This window comes from Gracilinanus agilis, chromosome 6, assembly GCF_016433145.1.
Source record: "Gracilinanus agilis isolate LMUSP501 chromosome 6, AgileGrace, whole genome shotgun sequence".
Taxonomy (NCBI): domain Eukaryota; kingdom Metazoa; phylum Chordata; class Mammalia; order Didelphimorphia; family Didelphidae; genus Gracilinanus; species Gracilinanus agilis.
Genome location: NC_058135.1, coordinates 94,486,222 through 94,505,781, shown reverse-complemented (window position 1 = coordinate 94,505,781; position 19,560 = coordinate 94,486,222). Strand labels below are relative to the sequence as shown.

Sequence of the window (19,560 nt, the reverse complement as noted above, 5' to 3'; positions counted from 1 at the left end):
CCTAAGTGCCACCTCCCAGGGTCATTTGCAGAATCTCTGCCTCCTCTTGAGCCATTTCTCCCGCCTCCATACATACCTGGTTTCGAAGGCTGTGAAGGCTCCAGTAACCTGGTTCCTCTTCCAAGATGTTTTCCTACTCCTGGTTTTCTGCCGCTGCTGCCTTTCTGCTGCTGCCGTTGCTGCTGTTGCTGCTGCTGCTCCAACACTCTCCACCACCACCACCAGCTGCTCTCGGGTTAGGCTCCTAGATCTCTACGCTGGCTCTCTGCTGTCACCATGGCCCAGCCTTGGAAGAAGAGGGTGAAGACAAGTGTAGCTTCCCTCCCTGGCTTCCTCTGGCTCGTGGTCTTATTATCCACGAGGTAACCAGAGTGGATGTTTTTAATCCTGCACCCGCAGGAGTAACCTAGGTGAGCCCGGGACTGCAAATCCACAGACATTTTCGGGGACAAGTGATGAGAATCTCTGAAGACTCCTTCTGCACCATCTTCGCTTCCTTTTCTTCCTCCTCTTCTGGATTTGTTTATATAGCATCCTAGCTGGGAGGGATTTCCCATCCCCCTTCCCTTTTCGCATTTCACCTCCGCTTCCCGCCCCCCCAAACGCCCCCCCCCACCAGGGCTCAGAGCTCATGCACGTGTTAGACACCCTCTGACATCTCAGCTGAAAAGAGGCATCAGGGAGCGAGGGAAAGAGGAGGTTGGGAGAAGAGGGCAACACATCTTCCCTTTCTCTCTAGCATCTTCCAAGTCTTCTTTCCACGTTAGAAGAGTCCTTTTTTACCTTTCCTGCATTTTAAAAGGGGGGGGGAGGAGAGGGTGTCAGAGTTTCGGGGGACAAGGGAAGAGGTGAGATGTAAAGAAAGGTCCTTGCCGCTGCTGCTCCTCCTGCTGCTGCTGCTACGGCGCTCAGTATATTTCTCTGTGTTTGATAGTTTCCAGAGCAGCATGGTAACATGAATAGTCACTGAGGGTGAGAGCCAAGCTGGAGAAAGGGAGGACGAGATTGATCTGCGCAGCCTTTACTTTGCGAACAATAACATTGGGAGGAGGAGGAAGAGGAGGAGGAAGAGGAGGAGGAAGAGGAGGAGGACTTGGAGAGGAGGGTAAGTCGCCCCACTGATTCGCTGGCTGGATTCCGCGATGACATCTGTAGCCTCCCTTCCACTTTCTCTCTCGATCTCCTGGTGCCGCTGAGAGCAAGTATCGGGGCGCCCAGTAGGCGGAGAGGGAAGGAAGAAGGCAGTCCAGCGAGTTGACAGTGCCAGGCAATCCAGGAGTTCACAGACCTCCTCCTCAGACTGGCTTTTGGCTTCCCATCACCAGATCCCTTTCAAATGCCCGGGCTTCAGTCAGCACTCCCGGATTCAGGCAGACCCTGCTAAGAGGGGCGGGGGGAGGGGAAGAGGGGAGTCCGAGTGGATCTCAGGTCAGTCATTCCCTCTGCTGCTCAAGAAGAGAGAAGATGGACAACTCCTCTTCTAGTTGGAGAAGCTTTCGTGCGTGCCCCTCCTTATAAACTAATCTGGGCAGTAGGCTTTGGGACAGCACTGCTTGTCCAGCACTTCTCCCTCACACCCCCTTTACCCACCCTACTCTAAGGCAAAAACAGAAACTCCTTTCTTTCCAGGAAAGTATTCTGGCGAGCAATTGATTTCTCCATAATTTCTGATTAGCCTACCAACTGATCATATTTACTCCTTCGTTTTATATTAATGGAGATCGATACACTTCAATGATTTCCTCAGTAAAACCATTCATTTCTGAGCCAATAGATAATTCACTCGTCATAGTTTTTTTGTTGTTGTTGTTGTTTGGGGTTTTGTTTTGATTTTTGTTTTTCTCCTGAGGGGGGGAAAAGTGACTGTGCGTTTGTTCTGCAGATTGCCAGCTCCCTCTGAGGGGTGTGTATTGGTGCTGAGCCTGCAACAAAAGTTTCTAACCACTCGTCTCAATCTTGGGGGTTAATCGCAGAGGAGAGGAAAGGACATTGGCTTGGCTCACCGGGAACCGCCAGGGATCCTGCACTTTCCTCCAGCCTTCCATACTGGCGTTTTTGTCATTTGCCATGAAGAGGAAACAGAAACGATTTCTGCAAATGACTTTATTGTTTATGGTTGCTTTAATTTTCCTGCCCAATATTGGTCTCTGGTCTCTGTATAAGGATAAGCATCTGATGAAATCCACGGAACCTGGAGAGCAGCAGGTAAGTAACGGGAGGGGTTGGGGGAGGATGAAGCAGAAGAAAAGCTTGGATTGGTGAGGCAAGAAACCATGAGGGGAAAAAGACATATCTGGGATGTCTTTAGGTGATCAAAAATACATGTTGCATGTAAAATAGATTTCTGTATAGGACTTTTTTGCTTCCTTTGGATTGAGTTGGAGGGTTTGTGATTGCAGAACTTATAAGAGATTGTCCCAAGAAATAAACAACTTGTCTTTGAAATAAACATACCTGAATAAAATTCAAATGATGAATAAAAGGAGAGAAGTGGCAAAAATAGTTCTATGATTAGCAGTATTTGTGCTGATTTTGAGGTATGAACAGTGACAGACAAAAGCATCTTGAGAGACTGAAAGAAATTGTGTAGTTAGAGGGAGGGATTGAGGGAGGGAGGAAAGTCAGTGGAGGCATATTTCTCTCATAATGATGGAAAGGACAATTAATGCTGTGCTGCTTATGTATTAGTAGTACTTTGGTAATTCTTAAAGATCACAATGCTGTGTACATTATTATTCTTATATTATTATTATTATTGCTTAGCAACTGCCTTTCTCCTAGTGAAAACTTAGAGAACTGAGTCCCTTTCATCTTACTGTTGCTAAGGTGGCATGCTTTTGTACACAAGTATAGTGGTTAAGTCTGTTCTTTGAGTTTACAGTCTGGTAGTACCAGGTGTGGGCAACTAACAATTCCCTTCATATGATTAACTTCAGCTAACATAATGCATTTTTTCTTCTGGCTAATTATGCAACTCATTATACATTCATAGGCATATAGACATAGAGCTACAATCAGACATATTAAAATCAACTCAGTTTAGCATGGAAACCTATATATCAATATTCTCTGGTAATAAAATATAGTAAGGTGTTGTAGTTTCCTTAGAAAAGGTTTTATAATTGAATTACTGATTGGTTAATTTCTGAATAAAATAAACCATAAAATAATTTTAATTTATTGTATCTTTGAAGTTATTTACAACTTATACCACATATATATAGATAAATTTATCGGTCTTATACATTATTTTGATTTATTAATCTTTTAATTTTAAGGGTTATCACCTGTATAAATAATATGCTTTCTACATTTAGAAAATATTTAAGCAGTTTGTCTCAATAAAATATCCATATATATTAATGATAATCAAATATTTGCTTTGATGTTCAATGTTTGGACAGCATATTACATGTTGGTTAGTAGTGAAATATTCAAGAGTAATCTGTTTTCACAATTTGGAGTAGGAGCTAGTTTCTAAAGTTCAAATTAGTCCTTAACTTTGAATGAATTGGAGTTTTGAGAAAAGGTCCAGAATACTTTTTTTCCCCTAACAATAAGCCATAATTTTCATCTACATAGAGACCACATCTACATCTAAATACATCTGCATAGACCTTTCTAGTAAGGATAAAACTTTGAATTGAAGAGTTTTTCATTACTCCACTTGAATTAAAGTAATGAAATGATATTTTAAAATGTCCTTTATCCTCTTCTTTCCTCTTTCCTACAAAACATAAATTCATTAAGATTGACAGTCATCAAACTAGTATTTTTAAAACTGATAATCCAAAGCTAATATAAAAATGAAACCTAAAAAAGGATAATCTGATTATAACAATTATGATAAAGGAATAAACTCTAAACCTGGTGTTTTACACCTAACTGGTGTAATATATGAGACATTAATTAATAATACAAACAAGACCTTTTCAATTTGGAAGTTAACTATTTTTCTTTTGACAGCTAAGACAATAAAAATAAAACTTTATACAGCTGAAATAAGCAATAAAATGTTGCAGTTCAACTCTATGACTTGTCTTTAACATGACTCAGATTGAGATGGTCTCTTTCCATTTGATTCTTCCCCTAGTCAAAATAAGGCTTGGTGAAGAAATTGGAGTTAATTTTTTTTAAGTTACTAAGAAGAGAGAGGTTTCTTATTCTCTTAAATGGAAGAATCCTTAATTCCTACTGACCTCATGATTTCTTATTTCCTATGTTCTGTCCAAGTGACCTTACATCAGTCTATTAGAATCATAAAAAAGAGAAACTTTGGTTTTATGGGCATAAGAAAAGCTTTATTATGTTCATGGTGAATGGTAACTTATTTGTGTGTGTGTGTGTGTGTGTGTGTGTGTGTGTGTGTGTGTGTGTGTGTGTGTGTGTTCTGGATATACTTGAAAGATTCAAAATTTGATTTAAAAGTGATATTTTTTCAGAAATAAGACTACTATAAATGGGTCAAATGCTTATTGGACTTTAGCTAAGTAAGTGAAGCTTCAAGTCAAGTTAAAGCCACCTCATGAAAGAAAACATAAATGAGTATTAACATTCTTTTAAAATCCTATGCTTAACATTATTAGTGATAAAAACTAAAGCATTTAAGAAAAATTGAATATGTTTGGAATGACAGTTGTCTTTAATATCCTTTTAATTGATCAGATTAAACATGACTTCTAGAGGAACAAGTTAAGAATATTTAACTTTTATGATATATTTTGGCATTGGATCTCTGTTCAATTTTGGTGTAATGTAAAGTAGGTTAAAAACACTGTTCTCTCAGCAGCATAGAATCACTATGGGCTAGTGTATTACACTCTCTCTGAACTTTATTTTAAAATTTGCAAAGCAGTTTTACAGAAGATATCCTCATCTGTAATTGCTGAATGTTCCACAGACCATTTTGACTATATTTAACCACTAGTTGTAGAGTACTGAAGATCGTGGGCTGATTGAGGCATTGACAGCAATAAGTATTGAAGCTATTCAAAGTGAGTCACGTGGTCAGTGGAGGACTCTATTTTTATCATCAGTAACATGTAGAAAAGTGGTTCTAATGTGTGGAGTGGATACAGAGCTTACGAAAGCTCCACTATTATATGAACTTGAATGGCTCACTCTAACTGCCAGTTAGGAGAAAAGATATTTATTGGTATAGTTCTAACATAATAGAATAATTGAAACCATGAAGCCACCTTCTAGACACAAATATACATGTGCTTATATGCATATATACATATGTGTTTTATGTTCATACATAAACACACTAAATGCATACAATTATCTAGGCACATGTGAGTGTGTACACACATGTATGTGTGTATGTATTTGTGTATGTGTGTATATGTAAATTTATATGTACATATATAAATTTAGGGCACTTCTTACATATCTTCTATGTTCTATACATACTGCAAGCCTTGAGACTTTTCAAAGAATTCAGTTGTTGGGGATAAACAATTTTGAAATGGAAAGCAGGAAATAGAAGTTTGCTACTGTTATGTTAATTTTCTGGGCATCCTTGCGCCTTGCTTTTTTGAGTGTTCCCCAAAGAATTGTTTCTGTTTTTCACTTCTGTCAGTTCTCAGAGTTGTCTACCAGTATGTTCATTCTAGTTTGATATTTTAAAATAATATGCAACATCATATGGTCATCACATTTAAACATACCTCACCTCAATAGTACAGTCCTAGAATCTAACATTTATATGGTGCTGAGGGCTTGGCAAAGTGCTAAACACATATTATCTCATATGATCCAATCTTTTGTAATTGGGGATTGAAGAAAGGGTACAAGAAGGTAAGAAGTCCCTGATCTATCCATATAAAATCATACTTTTCATTGCATTCTCACTGGAATTGATCAGGCAGCCCTAATGACTAAGTCCTGCTCAACTTAGTGAGTTCTTACCAAGATAAGAACAGAAGTATTATGCTCCGACCACTTCATGCTATTATTTCTAAATGTATCTTTTGTTTGATATGAGTACATTTTTATTGTTTTAGAGAAACAGATATGTTTAATGGAGTATACTTTACAGTCTTTGTTTATAGGCTATTAAATTGTCTAACCTAATGCCATATAGTGTTTATAGGAAGGCTGGTGCTTTCTTTTTCCTTCCTTTGGAGGGGTTTTGGAAAGGTTGCTTCTTCATTTTGCTGTAGAAATATTTACACAATGTATTAAAAAGAAAGTCCCACACAATAGGGAGGAAATCATAGGAACTCTGGAACTGGAGACTGTTCAAATCCACATTCCTACTCTGATACCTAGTGCACATGTAACATCTATAATTGTTTTGGATATGACTGATTCTTACTTAAGTCAGTCTATTAAATCTAAATGGTATAGAAATTCTGTTTCCTTAGTTTTCTTTTTCTTTTGTTTTCCTGTTACTTTAGCCTTTTATTTTCAGATCTCTTCATATTTGAGCTATATTTGGATATTCCCTTAGAAATATATCCATAGTCCCAGTATACTTCAGTCTACATACTAGGTTCTTCAATGGTCAGAGTGCTGGGCTTCGAGTCAGGAAGACTTGAATTAAAGTTTGGTCTCAAATATTTAATGGCTGTGTGACCTTGGTCAAGTCATGACCTTTCTTTGCCTCAGTTTCCTCAACTGTAAAATGAGGATAATGTCAGTACCTTCCTCTCAAGGTTGTTTTGATGACTAAAGAAGATTAAAGAGTTTAGCACAATGTCAGGCACATAGTAGGTGATATATAAATATCTATTCCTTTCCCTCCTCTTCCCTAGATACCCCTACTTCAGCCTTATGTAGCTCAATAGTCATCTTTCTGTTTCGTCTATTCATGCACATCTAACAAAATCACACATACACAAATGCACACAAGGGCTCTATTTTCATTTTTATTATAACATCTCAAAACACAGCATAGAAAGAGTGATCAGAGTTGTCCCGATTATTGTGCTCTCAGTAGAGACTCTTGTGACTTCTGGAAATAGACAAGAAAAGTAGAACTTGACAGTTCTTAAATGAATTTGGACTTACCTTGTGGAACTGAATGGAACAGATCTCCTCAACATGTTCTATAGAGCCTTAGCATTTTGTTTGGCCTGTATCTTCTAATGATTAAAGGAATGGACATGACCCCAAAGATCTTCCAAACATATTCTAAGGTAGGCACTAGTCTCCACTTTGGGATTTTGAAGATTCTTTTAACTGCTCTGAACTAAAGTGTCTTCATTTGTAAAATGGGGCTGATAACATATTCACCTTCTGAGAAGGGTTTATAAAATGTTTGAGATCATAACATAATAAGAATAGAATGCAACTGGAGACCATCTGCTTTCTTCCCTCAACTTCAGTTAAAACTACATTCAGGACATCTGAGTAGTCAATATCTTTCTTAAAATACCTAGTAAAAGAGATTCCCCACCTCTTTTCCCAAGCTACTTTAGTGTATAACAAATAGCATTTTAAGGAAAATTTCCCTTATGTTTAAAAAAAGTTCTTTTATCACACAGTTTAGGCTGATTTTATCATGAAATTTTTAGAAAACTGGCTAGTCTGTATGCATATGGGCTTTAGCTTCTCCTTCCTCCTCTCTTTTAACATTCCTCTTTGGTTCTTGGAATAACAATATTCTGTTATTAGGCATCATGGTGGTCTTTGGTAGACCAGAGGGATAGGAGAAAATTAGGTAAAGTTTTCTCTCATTTTCTCTCCTCCTACTTCTAGGACAATGTCTTAGTAATGACACCTCGGTGGCACCCTGGATAGAGTGCCAGACTTAGAGTTAGGAAGACCTGAGTTCAAATCCCCTTTGAAATACTTATTAGTTGTGTAACTCTGGACAAGTCACTTACCTTCTCTCATCCTCAGTTTCCTCATTTGAGAAATGGAGATAATGAAAATATTTGCCCCAAAGGGGTATTGTGAGAATCAAATCAGATAGCATTTATAAGGCAATTTTCAGACCATAAGGCACTATATAAATGCTAACTATTATGATGATTATTTGATGCCCATGTGTGAGAAGGAACATTTGTTTAGCCATAATATATTTTACAACATAAAATACTTCCAATGAAGTCTTACTCCAGGGCCACATTATTGAATGGAGGTGACCCTGAGCTCCTGAAGGCTATGCCAAAAGACCATAAAATTTGGCAGGCCCTGCCAGCTGGGCAGCCTCCAAGAATAAGCATGGAAAAGGACTATCTAGCATCTTAGAACTGGTTTAGTTAAAGAGGCTAACCACCAGAGGCTTAGCCAGCAGGTGATGTTTTCTCCTCATTTGTATCAACTATTACAGTCTAACTAAAGAAAGAGATCCCATCTATGTCAGTTAAGAGAGTTTCTATATTTGTTTTATTGTATTCCAAGTTAGCAGACAATATTTAAAATTTAAAACCAACATTAATTGTATGGAAAATCGACAATAGGTCTCTATAGTGATGACAGATTTATTTGTCAATAATATCTCACACACCAATGTAGGAAGTGCCTTAATTATTAGCTGTGAGCTGTGTGATTGGAACATTACATTGCCCATTGAGGGAATTAGGAAATGGGAGACAATCTCCTACTTCAAGGCTGACACAGATTGGAGAACATTCTTCTCATCTCCACAGCTTCATTAAGCACATTTTGATTTCTAAGAAGGAAATCAAATTGAGACTTTGACACATGGTGGTCTAAGGGGACAGATGTAGAGCATATGTAGTGATGAGATGATGAAGGAGATTTTAGAAAGAATTATTTATTACTGTCAAGACCAGAATAAAAAGAATCTAATGGACTAGGGGAGTTTGGGAGTGCTACATGGTGGTCATGGTACCTGCCTTTATAACAGTTATAAACAGATGACATCAGTTTAAAATGAACATCAGGAATAGCCTTGACAGGGATCAAAGAAGTATTCAGAGGAAAGGTAGGAATTCCCAACGACCCAACCAAGAAAAATTTATTCATAGAAGGTTAGCATCTAACCTGATGGCATTGTGAAGGCAGGGAATGGGAAAGGTATATTGTTGCCACGGTGACAGAAGAGCAAGGCTGATGTTGAGAAGCCAATCTTCCTCTCACCATCCCTCCTTTTTTTCCTTAGTCACTACATCTAGGACTTAGTACCTAGAATTGCAGAGGATCTAGGATGATTCCACTCTCTCTAATTTTCCTAGGATGTTCTGGGTGGGTCTAATCGTTTTCTGGAAAGAGCGATTAGATGTGATAATTGGTGAAACGTTGCTGAGATGCACTATATATACATATGTACTTATATGTTACATATAAATACATACATATATCAATATATAAAAAGTCATATTGCCTTCCTTTACCTCTGCTTGGAATCTCATATGCAATTGTGAACATGTATCTTTGAAGTATGAGAACAGGAAAATATTGACAAAGATATATTTTGTTGAAAGTGTGAAAACGCTTAACATATTTGGGTAGTATGTAATCCTCTGAAGATTTTATTCCATAAAGGTAAGAACAAGTCACAGTGAAATAAAGACATCCTTAATGTCCTTATTCTGATGCCTGTTGACTACTTTCTCAGTGAATAATTCTTATACTATCTCATGAACCAACTGTAACATTCACATGAAAAATAAAGATAAATTCAAATGAATAAGTTTCAGTAGTGTGTTCATTAAACAGAAATGGATATTGCCATCAAAAATGTACGTACATTCACCACTATATAGAGAAGAAATGTGACAGATCTCAGATAATCTCTCTTAGATTCAGGAAGACCTGAATTCACTTTCCACTTTGGACATATGATGGAGGTATGACCCTCGTTATTAACTTCACCACTCAGTCCCCCAGGCAACTCTCTAATATTAAATTTCAGGATAGTTGATGATCTGTATCAGTGAAACAGATTTCCTTACCAGCAGTTCTTTATACTGATGAAGAAATCTCGGATCGAAATCTTACCTCAATATCTATCAATTGATCTGTCTGTGTGTCATATTAATCTACATATGTTCACACACATACAAACACACACATATTTGGGCAGGCTATATTAGCTAGTTAGATTTGTCTATAGCTAGATAGATAAATAGGAAGAAAGACAGATAGATCAATGCACTACCTTGTTCCTACAGTTCCTTATGAGGGTAACCTTGTATTATTGAAGTCTATGCGAGCAGAGTGAACTCTGGCAGTTTCTCCCAAGTTAGAAAAACCTGGCATAGAGACATTATGACAGACAGAGAGTGTGCCTGTGATCTAAGAACTAGGCTTAGACAACATGATCACAAGGTTGACTCCAGGGTGGGGAATTTCTTCAGCCACTGCTTACCTTACAAGAATATCTGTTAAGCCCAGAAGCATTAGAATCTACATCAGGAAAGAGAACTTTTCCACCAAGAAAGTGTAATTCTTTGAAGTGCTGAATATCCATACCCAGAAGATTTCTTCCCTGTGTTTCAGAGAATAAGGGACTTACAGAGAAGTCCAGGTCTTGTTTGCTATATATCATGTGTATCTTCATGCCATCTGCTCAACTCATAACCACAAGATTCTGTGAGAAAGGTAATAGAAAACAAGGCATGCCCAGGACTAGTGATGAATGAAGGGGAAATGATGCCAGAGTTTTCTGCTACTTCTGTCATCATGGAAACACAAAACAATGGACTTCTTTCCCAACACTACTGACACTGTCAGGTTTACAAAGTTTGCCAGCTTTAAAGTTGTTGCTCAGTCCAAGAAAATGACTTAAGGAATCTTTAAAACCCATCCTATTTTATTGGTTCTACCAACCATTTTGTCATTTTCTCCCATTTGACTAGTGCTACTAAATTCACATCATCGTGTGTCAAAAAAGGTAATTAAAACATTCACCAACACCTTTCTAAATGTAATCATTCAGTTGTAGAAAGAGGTTGGGACCAAAGCAGAGACTCTCTTTTTCTCTATAACTCTTTACAGTTACTAGAGGAAAATGGGAACCACTGTAGGGATTTAGGCTGGCAGGAAAACAGAGTATCTATTGAGCAACACACTGGGATACTTTAATGCAATACGCCCTGCTGTCACCACTATTGAGTATTATAGTGATGCCTGGCTGTTAGATGTTGGGTTGTTGACCCAGTGCTTGCTGAGCAGCCTGGTATTTGGCTTTATTTCAAGCACTCAAGTCCATGGGGACAGTAGCTGCAATAGTTGGAGTCTAGACAGACAAAAAATGCAAGATTCTTTCCCCTATTATTTATAATTTTAAGCTCTTAAATATTGCCATATCAACAGCAATTTACCAGTCAACAATTTATATATCTAACAGTACATGTTTAGTAATACAACGAACATCATTGCCAGAGACTCTGTGCCCTCTCCTTTCTTATTATCACCAATATGCTTAGTTTGGTGACCAAAATTACCACCCTTCCACCAAAGAACTAGTCTCATTAGCCCTGCATCTTATTTATTTTTATGGTGTGAAAATGAACCATCTATTCCCACCCAGCAAAAAAGTAGAATCATAAAGTTAGAGGGGACCTTTGACATAGTCTGATTAAAGGTCTCAATTGAGGAATCAGGGTAGACATGGTCTCAAAAGCTCAAGACAGTCCATTTGTTTTGGGTGACTGTCAGCAGGTACTTATTTGTTTTGTCTTACATAAATCTTTGCTATATCTGCTTCTCTAAGCCTTCCACTTGTTTTTGCTGCTTCTGTCCTCTGGGACCAAGCAGGGCAGCCTGATCCCTCTTCCATATAAGAGTCTTGCAAAAATTTAAAGGCCCCTATCAATTACCTATCAAAGCCTTCTCTGCTCCAAGATAAACCTCCCAGTTTCCTTCTACAAATCAACATTTAGCATGACTTTAAAGTCTTTCACTCTTCTAGGTACCCTCCCTCAAATGGCCACCAGTTTTCAATATATTCTTTCAAATGTGATATCCAGAAAGATCTAAATAAGGAAGAATACAGGGATACCATCATATCCCTGTTACTGGACATCATGTCTTTCTTAAAGCAGCTGAAGATTTTGTTAATTACTGCTGTTATTTAACTATAATATCATATTGCTGACATATTGAGATTGAAACCCAATAACATTCTCACATTCATTTCTTAAAACCTATGGTATACTTGCAACTCCTACATTCAGAAGTCAAATTTTTTTTAACTCAATGGAGGACTTTATTTTTGTCCTCATTATATTTCATTTTATTAAGTTTGATCCAAGCCATTTTAAAATCATTCTTCTAATTTAATAGTTATGTGATCAACTCTAAGGATTTCACTGTCTTTTTCTATACATTAGATTCTCAAATATTAATTAAATATTTATCTATTTATGGAACTTCAGTGATCAAATAAATATTTGTGCACATGGTATATCTAAGTGTGTGTGTATAATTATTTGGTATAGAAAATTTGAAGGGTAATTAAGTATATATGTGTGCATCTGCCTGTGAGTACATACATGGATATGTTGCTGCAAGTATATTGAACAGAAATAGCTCTCATATAAGACAGAATGTACTAGGACCAAAAGAAAAGTATTAGCCAAATGCCATTTGAGTTTTGAGCTTAGAGGACAGAGATATCACTCCAGGCTAGGGGATTCAGGATAATGTTCATGGAGGAGCTGGCATTTGATCTTAAGCTTGAGGAATGGATAGCATTTTGACAGACAAGGATTACGAGATGAAGATGGAATTCTATTCTGAGTGAAGGGTTAGAGTTCCGTTAGAGTTGTGGGCTTAAGGAAAGACAGGAACAGCATGAATTAAGTATTGGAGTCAGGAAAGAAGGTATGTGAAGTATTCAAAGATTGTGAATGATGTTGGATGACTGGCCATATAAAGGAGCATTGTGAGATGAGGCAAGGTAGAACAGGTGGGGCTAGATCATGGTGGGACTTGATTTCAAGACCAAGGAATTTAGAGGCAATGGCAAGTCACTGAAAAGCTTTGAGCACAGCAGTAGCATTAACAGAACTGTGAATTAGAAAGTTCATTCTAATATTTAGTATTTTGGCTAGAGTGGAGGGGGAGGCTGAAGCAGAAAGCCAAGAAGTTTTGCAGTCTTTCTAGCAAGAGATAATGAGACCATGAACTGGAAGACTGACAATGCAATAGAAAGGGGAAGGATATTGTAAGAGTGGAATTAAAGGGTGCTAATGTCCTAAGAAAATGCTTGATTTTCAGGCTTCATAATCCTTTTTAAGTCAGAGACCTGGAAGAGTTGCCTGGAGAATCTTCTTTTGTTCTCTGATTTGTGATACAGGATATTCAGTTGTAGGAACAAAATAAAACAGTCCTTATGCAGAGCTATTACTAAAAAATAAAAAATCCCACTGCTTAAGACCATTTGCCCATATGGCATTCCACTCCTGTGTGATTTACTACCCCGGTCTACCTCCTGCTCACCAATTCTAACCTTAAGATTTCTGGTAGTAATCTATACCTCATCAATTCCTCTCACTTATGTTTGCCCTTTGATTTCTCTCACCTCAGTTCCTATGTATTCTTGGAGCTCTTGGGTTAAACTCAGCTCTGCCTGCTTCATATTTAATCTGTCTTTTCTGGGTTTGAGGTCCTCTGAACAGAGTCCCATTTTTACAAGACCATTCTGTGGCCCAGGATTTCCTCACTTTTAATTTTCCCAAACTCTTATCCCATCTAGTCACCTTCAATCAAGCTCATGCCCTTCTGGTGGGTATCAAATAGCATGATCTGAGCAATAGACATGACAATCAACTCCATCCACCACAATGCTTTGCTTAGGCTAAGGGTCACCAAGACAATATGTATTTGAAAATACATTTGAACTTGGGACTTCTTGAATTCAGGCCCAGTGCTCTATTCATAACTTTACCTATTCTCCTAGTACCAGAAAACAGATTACAAGTGGGAAATGGGAGAGGGAAGAGGGAAGAATAGATCCAAATTTTTATGTCTCGTTGACTGTTTGAATGATGGTTTCATTAGCAGAAATAGAAAAGGAATGGGCTTTGTGAGAATGACGATATTTGACATTTCTATAGCACACTCAATTTTGCTAAGTACTTTATATTCATTATCTCATTTGATCCACTGTAACCACACTGCCTTTCAGTTATTGATGAGATTTGAGGTATTATTGGATCACTAGGGCAGAACAGTCCAATCCAGAGTTGGAAATGTGGCCAGACACAGAGAGGTTGGGATAAGTAATATAAAGAACTCATTCGCTCAGATAAGTCAATTAGTGAACAAGCATTTATTAAAAGCTAAAATATAACATACAAAGAGAAAATACTGAATGGTTGTACCTATGGAATGCCTACATTTAGGAGGTAAGTGAAGAAAATTGGATTCTTGTCTTCTTTGGTGAGGATGGAAAAAGCAGAATTTGAGACATAATGAAAGAATCAAACAGGTACAGTATCACAGAGGACAAAGTCTGGGGAAATTTGGGGCTAAATGCTGGACTGGGGAAATGTTGGACTAAAGAATTGGAGACTCAGGACATGAGTTACAATTTTGACTTTGCCACTGTGTAATCTTCGGTAAGTTATGATCCTTACTTTCCTCATCTTTAAAATGAAATTAGACTAAATGTTCTCTAAAGTCCCTATCTAGTCCCTTCATTGGATAGCAGTGTTATATGCAAAATAAATATTGAGAATCTTAACTGTTTTTAGTAAGCTCTAAAAGGTTAACCAATATAGTGATGCGGTCAGAAGATAGCCTACAAGAGATTAGGAAGAGAGTGAGTTATCAGAGAATATAGATGATCTTCATATTTATGACAATAAGACAGAGAGATCAGATATTCAGGATTAGTAAGAAATTGGAAGTTTTGATTGGGAGAAGAGAGAAACTGAGGTAGTTTATGTTAGATAGTTTCTATCTTGCCAGTAAAATAAAAGTAAAGTTATTCATGAGACTGGAGGTAGGAGACTAGTAGTTCTAAGACTTTAGAAGTAATGGTAACCATTTGGATTAGGTGGGGAATTTGAGAGTCAACAAAAGGGAACCAGAAAGAGTGACAAGTAGCCTAAAATAGATAGAATGAATGTGTTGTACAACCAGTGGTCATGCTTGTTTACCTTCAGTAAAAGCAAACATTTCAGAAAGTGGGAATGGAGGATCCGTGTAGTGAATGAGATTCACTGGGGCTTAGGAGTAACATAGTGGATCTCCTGGGAATGAAGGAGTGCGGGGTGCTGATGAGAGCATCATTGAAAGAGATAATTGTGGCCTCCAGGAAGGAGGTGGATGAAACAAGCAAAATCAAACAGACCTGGAAAAATAGGAAGGAGTCAGCGAACTGGAGATTACAATGAGGTTGAAGAGCATGTTCATTGAGGATGAAACAGTATGCCATACAAAAGGCTAGAATAATGACATCAGAGTATTATTTCAACTCTGGAACTCTGAAATCTTGTGTCTTTAAGGTGTGGTTGGGCTGGCAGGTGGCTGTAGTTCAATGTCAATGGAGGATTCTTTCAGGAGTAAGGCATATTTAGTAGCTTTCAGGCCAGGGTGTAAGGAGGATCTACTTGTGAATAATCAATTCACTGATGCTAATGGATGAGAACAGGAAAGGGAGGAGGGATATAAGGCATACATTAAAGTGGCTGAAGAAAGTGGGAGCATATCTTGAGAATCAGGAGATAACTAAGGATGGGATGAGGATTACAAAAATAGATGGGAAGGATTTTGGGAGACAAGTTTTAAATAGCAAGGGACAGAATAATGGTCTGGAAGGCAGATGAATAAGTGTACAGACTACATTAGCCCTAGTTTCAAATTATAAGACTCTAGAAATTACTTAGAGAAGAAAATTATAGCTACCAAACCAAAGTAGTGTGTCGAAGCATATGCAGCATCAAGAGAAAATCAGTAGCTCCTTGGTCTTGACAGCTTCCTTTTAGAATCACTGTCCCCTATCTCAAGCTCTGGAATTCTTGGGAGAGCTTTACAGTAGTAAAACAACATTCAGGGTGATGACTTAATGAAATTCATTATCTGTCTTATATTTTGTCAGGGGAAAAGGATCTGCAAAAGATGAAGATGAATGATATCCACCTGCCATATTTGACATTATGGACTCGGGGCTCCCTAGCCAACTAGTCAGAGCTCTTTCTGACCCTCTGAGTTTCAGAGGGAGAGAGAAGTCATTCTGGCTTTCACTGGAAGGAGATTTTCAGGGGAATATTAATTGCATTGTTAGTGATGAGGGGCTAAAAGGAGCCCTTGTGGAAGCTGTAAAGGAGTTTTGTCATAACAGGACAGTTATTACTACAAGTTGCTACAAGACCCAATGGAAAAGTTGAGATATCTAGACCTACCTCTAGGACTGATAAGTAGATGAATGTATTGAGGGAAAGGTCTGAAATGGAAATCGATGGTGAAGGCAAGATAGTAGATCTGCTTCACAGTTAAGATGCCATGGAAATGGAATAGGAATAATTTTAGTATAGAAGTATTAGAGATGAAGACTCGGGGTGGGTGGGTGAGTGGATTGGGAAAAACTGAAAAGACAGTTTTGTGATTTGTAATTTTAGAAAGTTGCCTGGGGACGCTGAAAAATTAAGTTACTTGCCAAGAGTTACATAGACAATATATGTCAGAGATGGGACATGAACCCAGATCATTCTAATTCCAAAAGTAATCCTCTATCTAATATCTCTAGCTGTCCTTCCTTTATATTTCATGTCCTCCTCATGTTCCCCCACCAACTAGTGACTGCATGTCCACGAGGGTTTCAATTTTTTGAATGAACATTCTAGTTCTCAAGACCTTTTCTATTTTTTCTTTTGCAGTGTCAGGCTAATATACAATAAGGAAAGAGCTAGTAATCATGATTTTTTTAACCTGTTAGTTTTTATGAGTTTTTTTATGGTTGTTCTGCCTGTCTGTGACAGTAAGATTGCATTTGAAAGATCAAAGATGATGGGACCTAGAAAAAAATGAACTTGCCAAAAGAAATGGCAACTTCTTCATTCTAATTCTTCCAGAGAGAAGAGGTAGCTAGGGGGAATGTAGTTGAGAAAAACCATGGAGAAAAAAAAAAGAAAGATAAAAATAAATTTGTGGAACAAATGAGGGAAGTTTCCAAAGTGTGAACTTGTAGAAATAAGTGAAAGGGAAGTTATTTTAAAAAGAAGTAGGTAACCTAATAAAAGATCTTCAGGTAAAATTTCCCTTCTAATTTCCATAGTAATATTTTTTCCAGTGTTATGTATATATAATGACTAAAGGTTATTTGTGTATGGATATATTCATGCATATACAATGCATTGTGTTTTTATATATACAAAGTATGTCTATGTGTATTTATACACACTATATATAAATAAACATCTGCTATGCAAATAAAGAATTCATTTTATTTGAATTTGAATTTTATATGTGAAAAATGAAATTGCTTATGTTCATTAACCAAGACTTTCAGTGACTATTAAGCAACAAAGTTCAGTCTTTAAAATGTCAATTCTTGAGCTATTGATATTTTTTAAAAACTGATTTAATTTGAAAGTGTCAGGCTTCAAGACTCCTATTAGTTTGACCCTCTAGGGCAGGTCTAGTTTTGAATAGCATACCTCTTTTTGAAAAATGCAACCTGGTGTGATACCTGTGTTAGTCATAATTAGAAATCCTGTGGAGAAGTGGAAGCAGAGAGGGAATTAGAAAGTGAAAGAGAAAAATTCATAAAAGCAAGATAAGACATGACAGCCACTATTCTGTGTACACTTATTATGTCTAAATGTTGCTGCTCGATGTCTTGAGGGGAAATGTCTTGCTATTCTTTTAATTACATTGTATTGTGTTTGCTAAGATTATCATGCAGACTTCCTCATAATTCTAAATTACTTCAAGTATAGCACCTATATGTCATATGTTTCTGCCAGTATTGTGATGAATTTTTTTCTTTAGTATTTGAACTCTTCAGATAGGCATCTCTATTTCCTATTTAAGCGGTTTTGACTGCTCTTTTGGTTTCTTTTGCCCTCTTCCCAACTTTACTCCAAAATATTTTTTTTCTAGAAAGAAAGGTTTTATTAGTTAACTTGTGCTCTCTCTACTGGCAATATTCAAATTTGCAATGAATTCTATCTAAATTAAATTAAATACTATTATTTATTTCTTCAACTGATATTGGTCTAATCAATTTGATCCAAAACAACTGCATTTGTTGGCATGCCGATTTTTAAAATTATATTTTCAGAGACTCAAAAGAGAAAAATTCTTTTAAATATTAACTCACTCCTCAGCTCTTGGGGGACTTACAAACTGAATTTCAGATGCTCTCACCAATCATAAAATATGTGAGCAAGAAGGAATGTAGGGTTTTTGTGGAATTTGAGGAATCACCAAACTTTGCCTATTTGAATTGAAAAATGCTGTTCCCTTCTAGGAACTTTTGTAGGATTTGACCTAGTTTCCTCCAATGTCTTTAACAATATAATGTGAACTCTATCTTTATTCTTTTGCTTGGAACTTTATTGCAATCTTCTCTTTCATTTACTCCTACTAAATGAAGTTTTCTCTCATTATAGAGATGAAACATGCTTAGAGCATTTTGCCATGATATTGTGGGAGTAGGTTATTTCTTTCAAATTTCCATGAGAAATATTGTGCAGATTTTCAATGCCCAATATGAGTTTTGAATAGCTAAAAATGTGTGTCACGTTAGTGGAAAATAAGTATGTACTGTACACATTTTTTCTTTTTATTTATAAAAATAATTCCAACCATTCATATTTTTCTTCTTTTCTCAAGAATTTCATTAGAGTAGTAGATTGCTTCTAATTCAACATGATCCATTTTACCTATCTTGAAACTGAGCTCTGAGAAGTATAACAATTTGAAATTTTATTTATTTCCTATTATGTTTCAAGTAGAAAGGGGCCTTAGGGTCTAGTCAATTCTTTACCTTTTATTGATGAGGAAATTGAGACGCAGAACAGGTAAGTAAAATCAGGAATAGGATTTGAACCCAGGTCTTCTGATTCCAAATTCATTGTTCTTAATATAACCCATTGCCTCTCTCACCTCTATAAATAATATTCTGTCCTCTGATGTGATTTGGCCAAAACTTTTTTCTTAATTTGCCAGATTTGGTTACAGTTAATACATATTTGTGCTACTAATATCACAAAGTGAAAAGGGTAAAACTATGTAAACAATAGTTCCATTAAAGTTAGACGCCTTTTCAGGCAATGTTGATGAGGTCTGTTATTCCTAGAACTTCTTTCTCATTTATCAAACTAGGTAGACAGTGAGTCTGAGAGGCTAATGGAAGAGAAGATATGGTTACTCCATCCATATATATATATATATATGCATATATACATATATATATATACATATACATATACATATATATAAAGCAATTTTCTCCATATAATTTCAATCTTCCTGATTTCTCCTTACTTAAATGGATCAGCAATCTTCTTGATGTGAGTATTCCTTCCATTGATGTAAATTATAAGCTCTCTCCTTTGTGAATCTACATTTATAGCTCTCTACAAATCCTCCACAGAGAATATGACCAGAGCACTGAATGTTTTCTGCTAGTTTAGTGGCCTCTAAGCTTTTGAAAAATCACCTGTATCAGATTTTTAAAAAGCC

The 19,560-nt window shown here is 36.9% G+C and overlaps 1 protein-coding gene across 1 annotated transcript in view; it reads left to right on the top strand.

Moving 5' to 3' along the window:
• The first annotated feature begins 2,067 nt into the window (after positions 1-2,067).
• GALNTL6 (polypeptide N-acetylgalactosaminyltransferase like 6) overlaps positions 2,068-19,560 on the top strand; it is a 1,524,971-nt gene continuing 1,507,478 nt past the window's right edge. The window contains exon 1 of the mRNA XM_044680037.1: positions 2,068-2,205. Coding sequence (XP_044535972.1) covers positions 2,068-2,205 — 138 coding nt within the window. The remainder of the gene's footprint in view (positions 2,206-19,560) is intronic.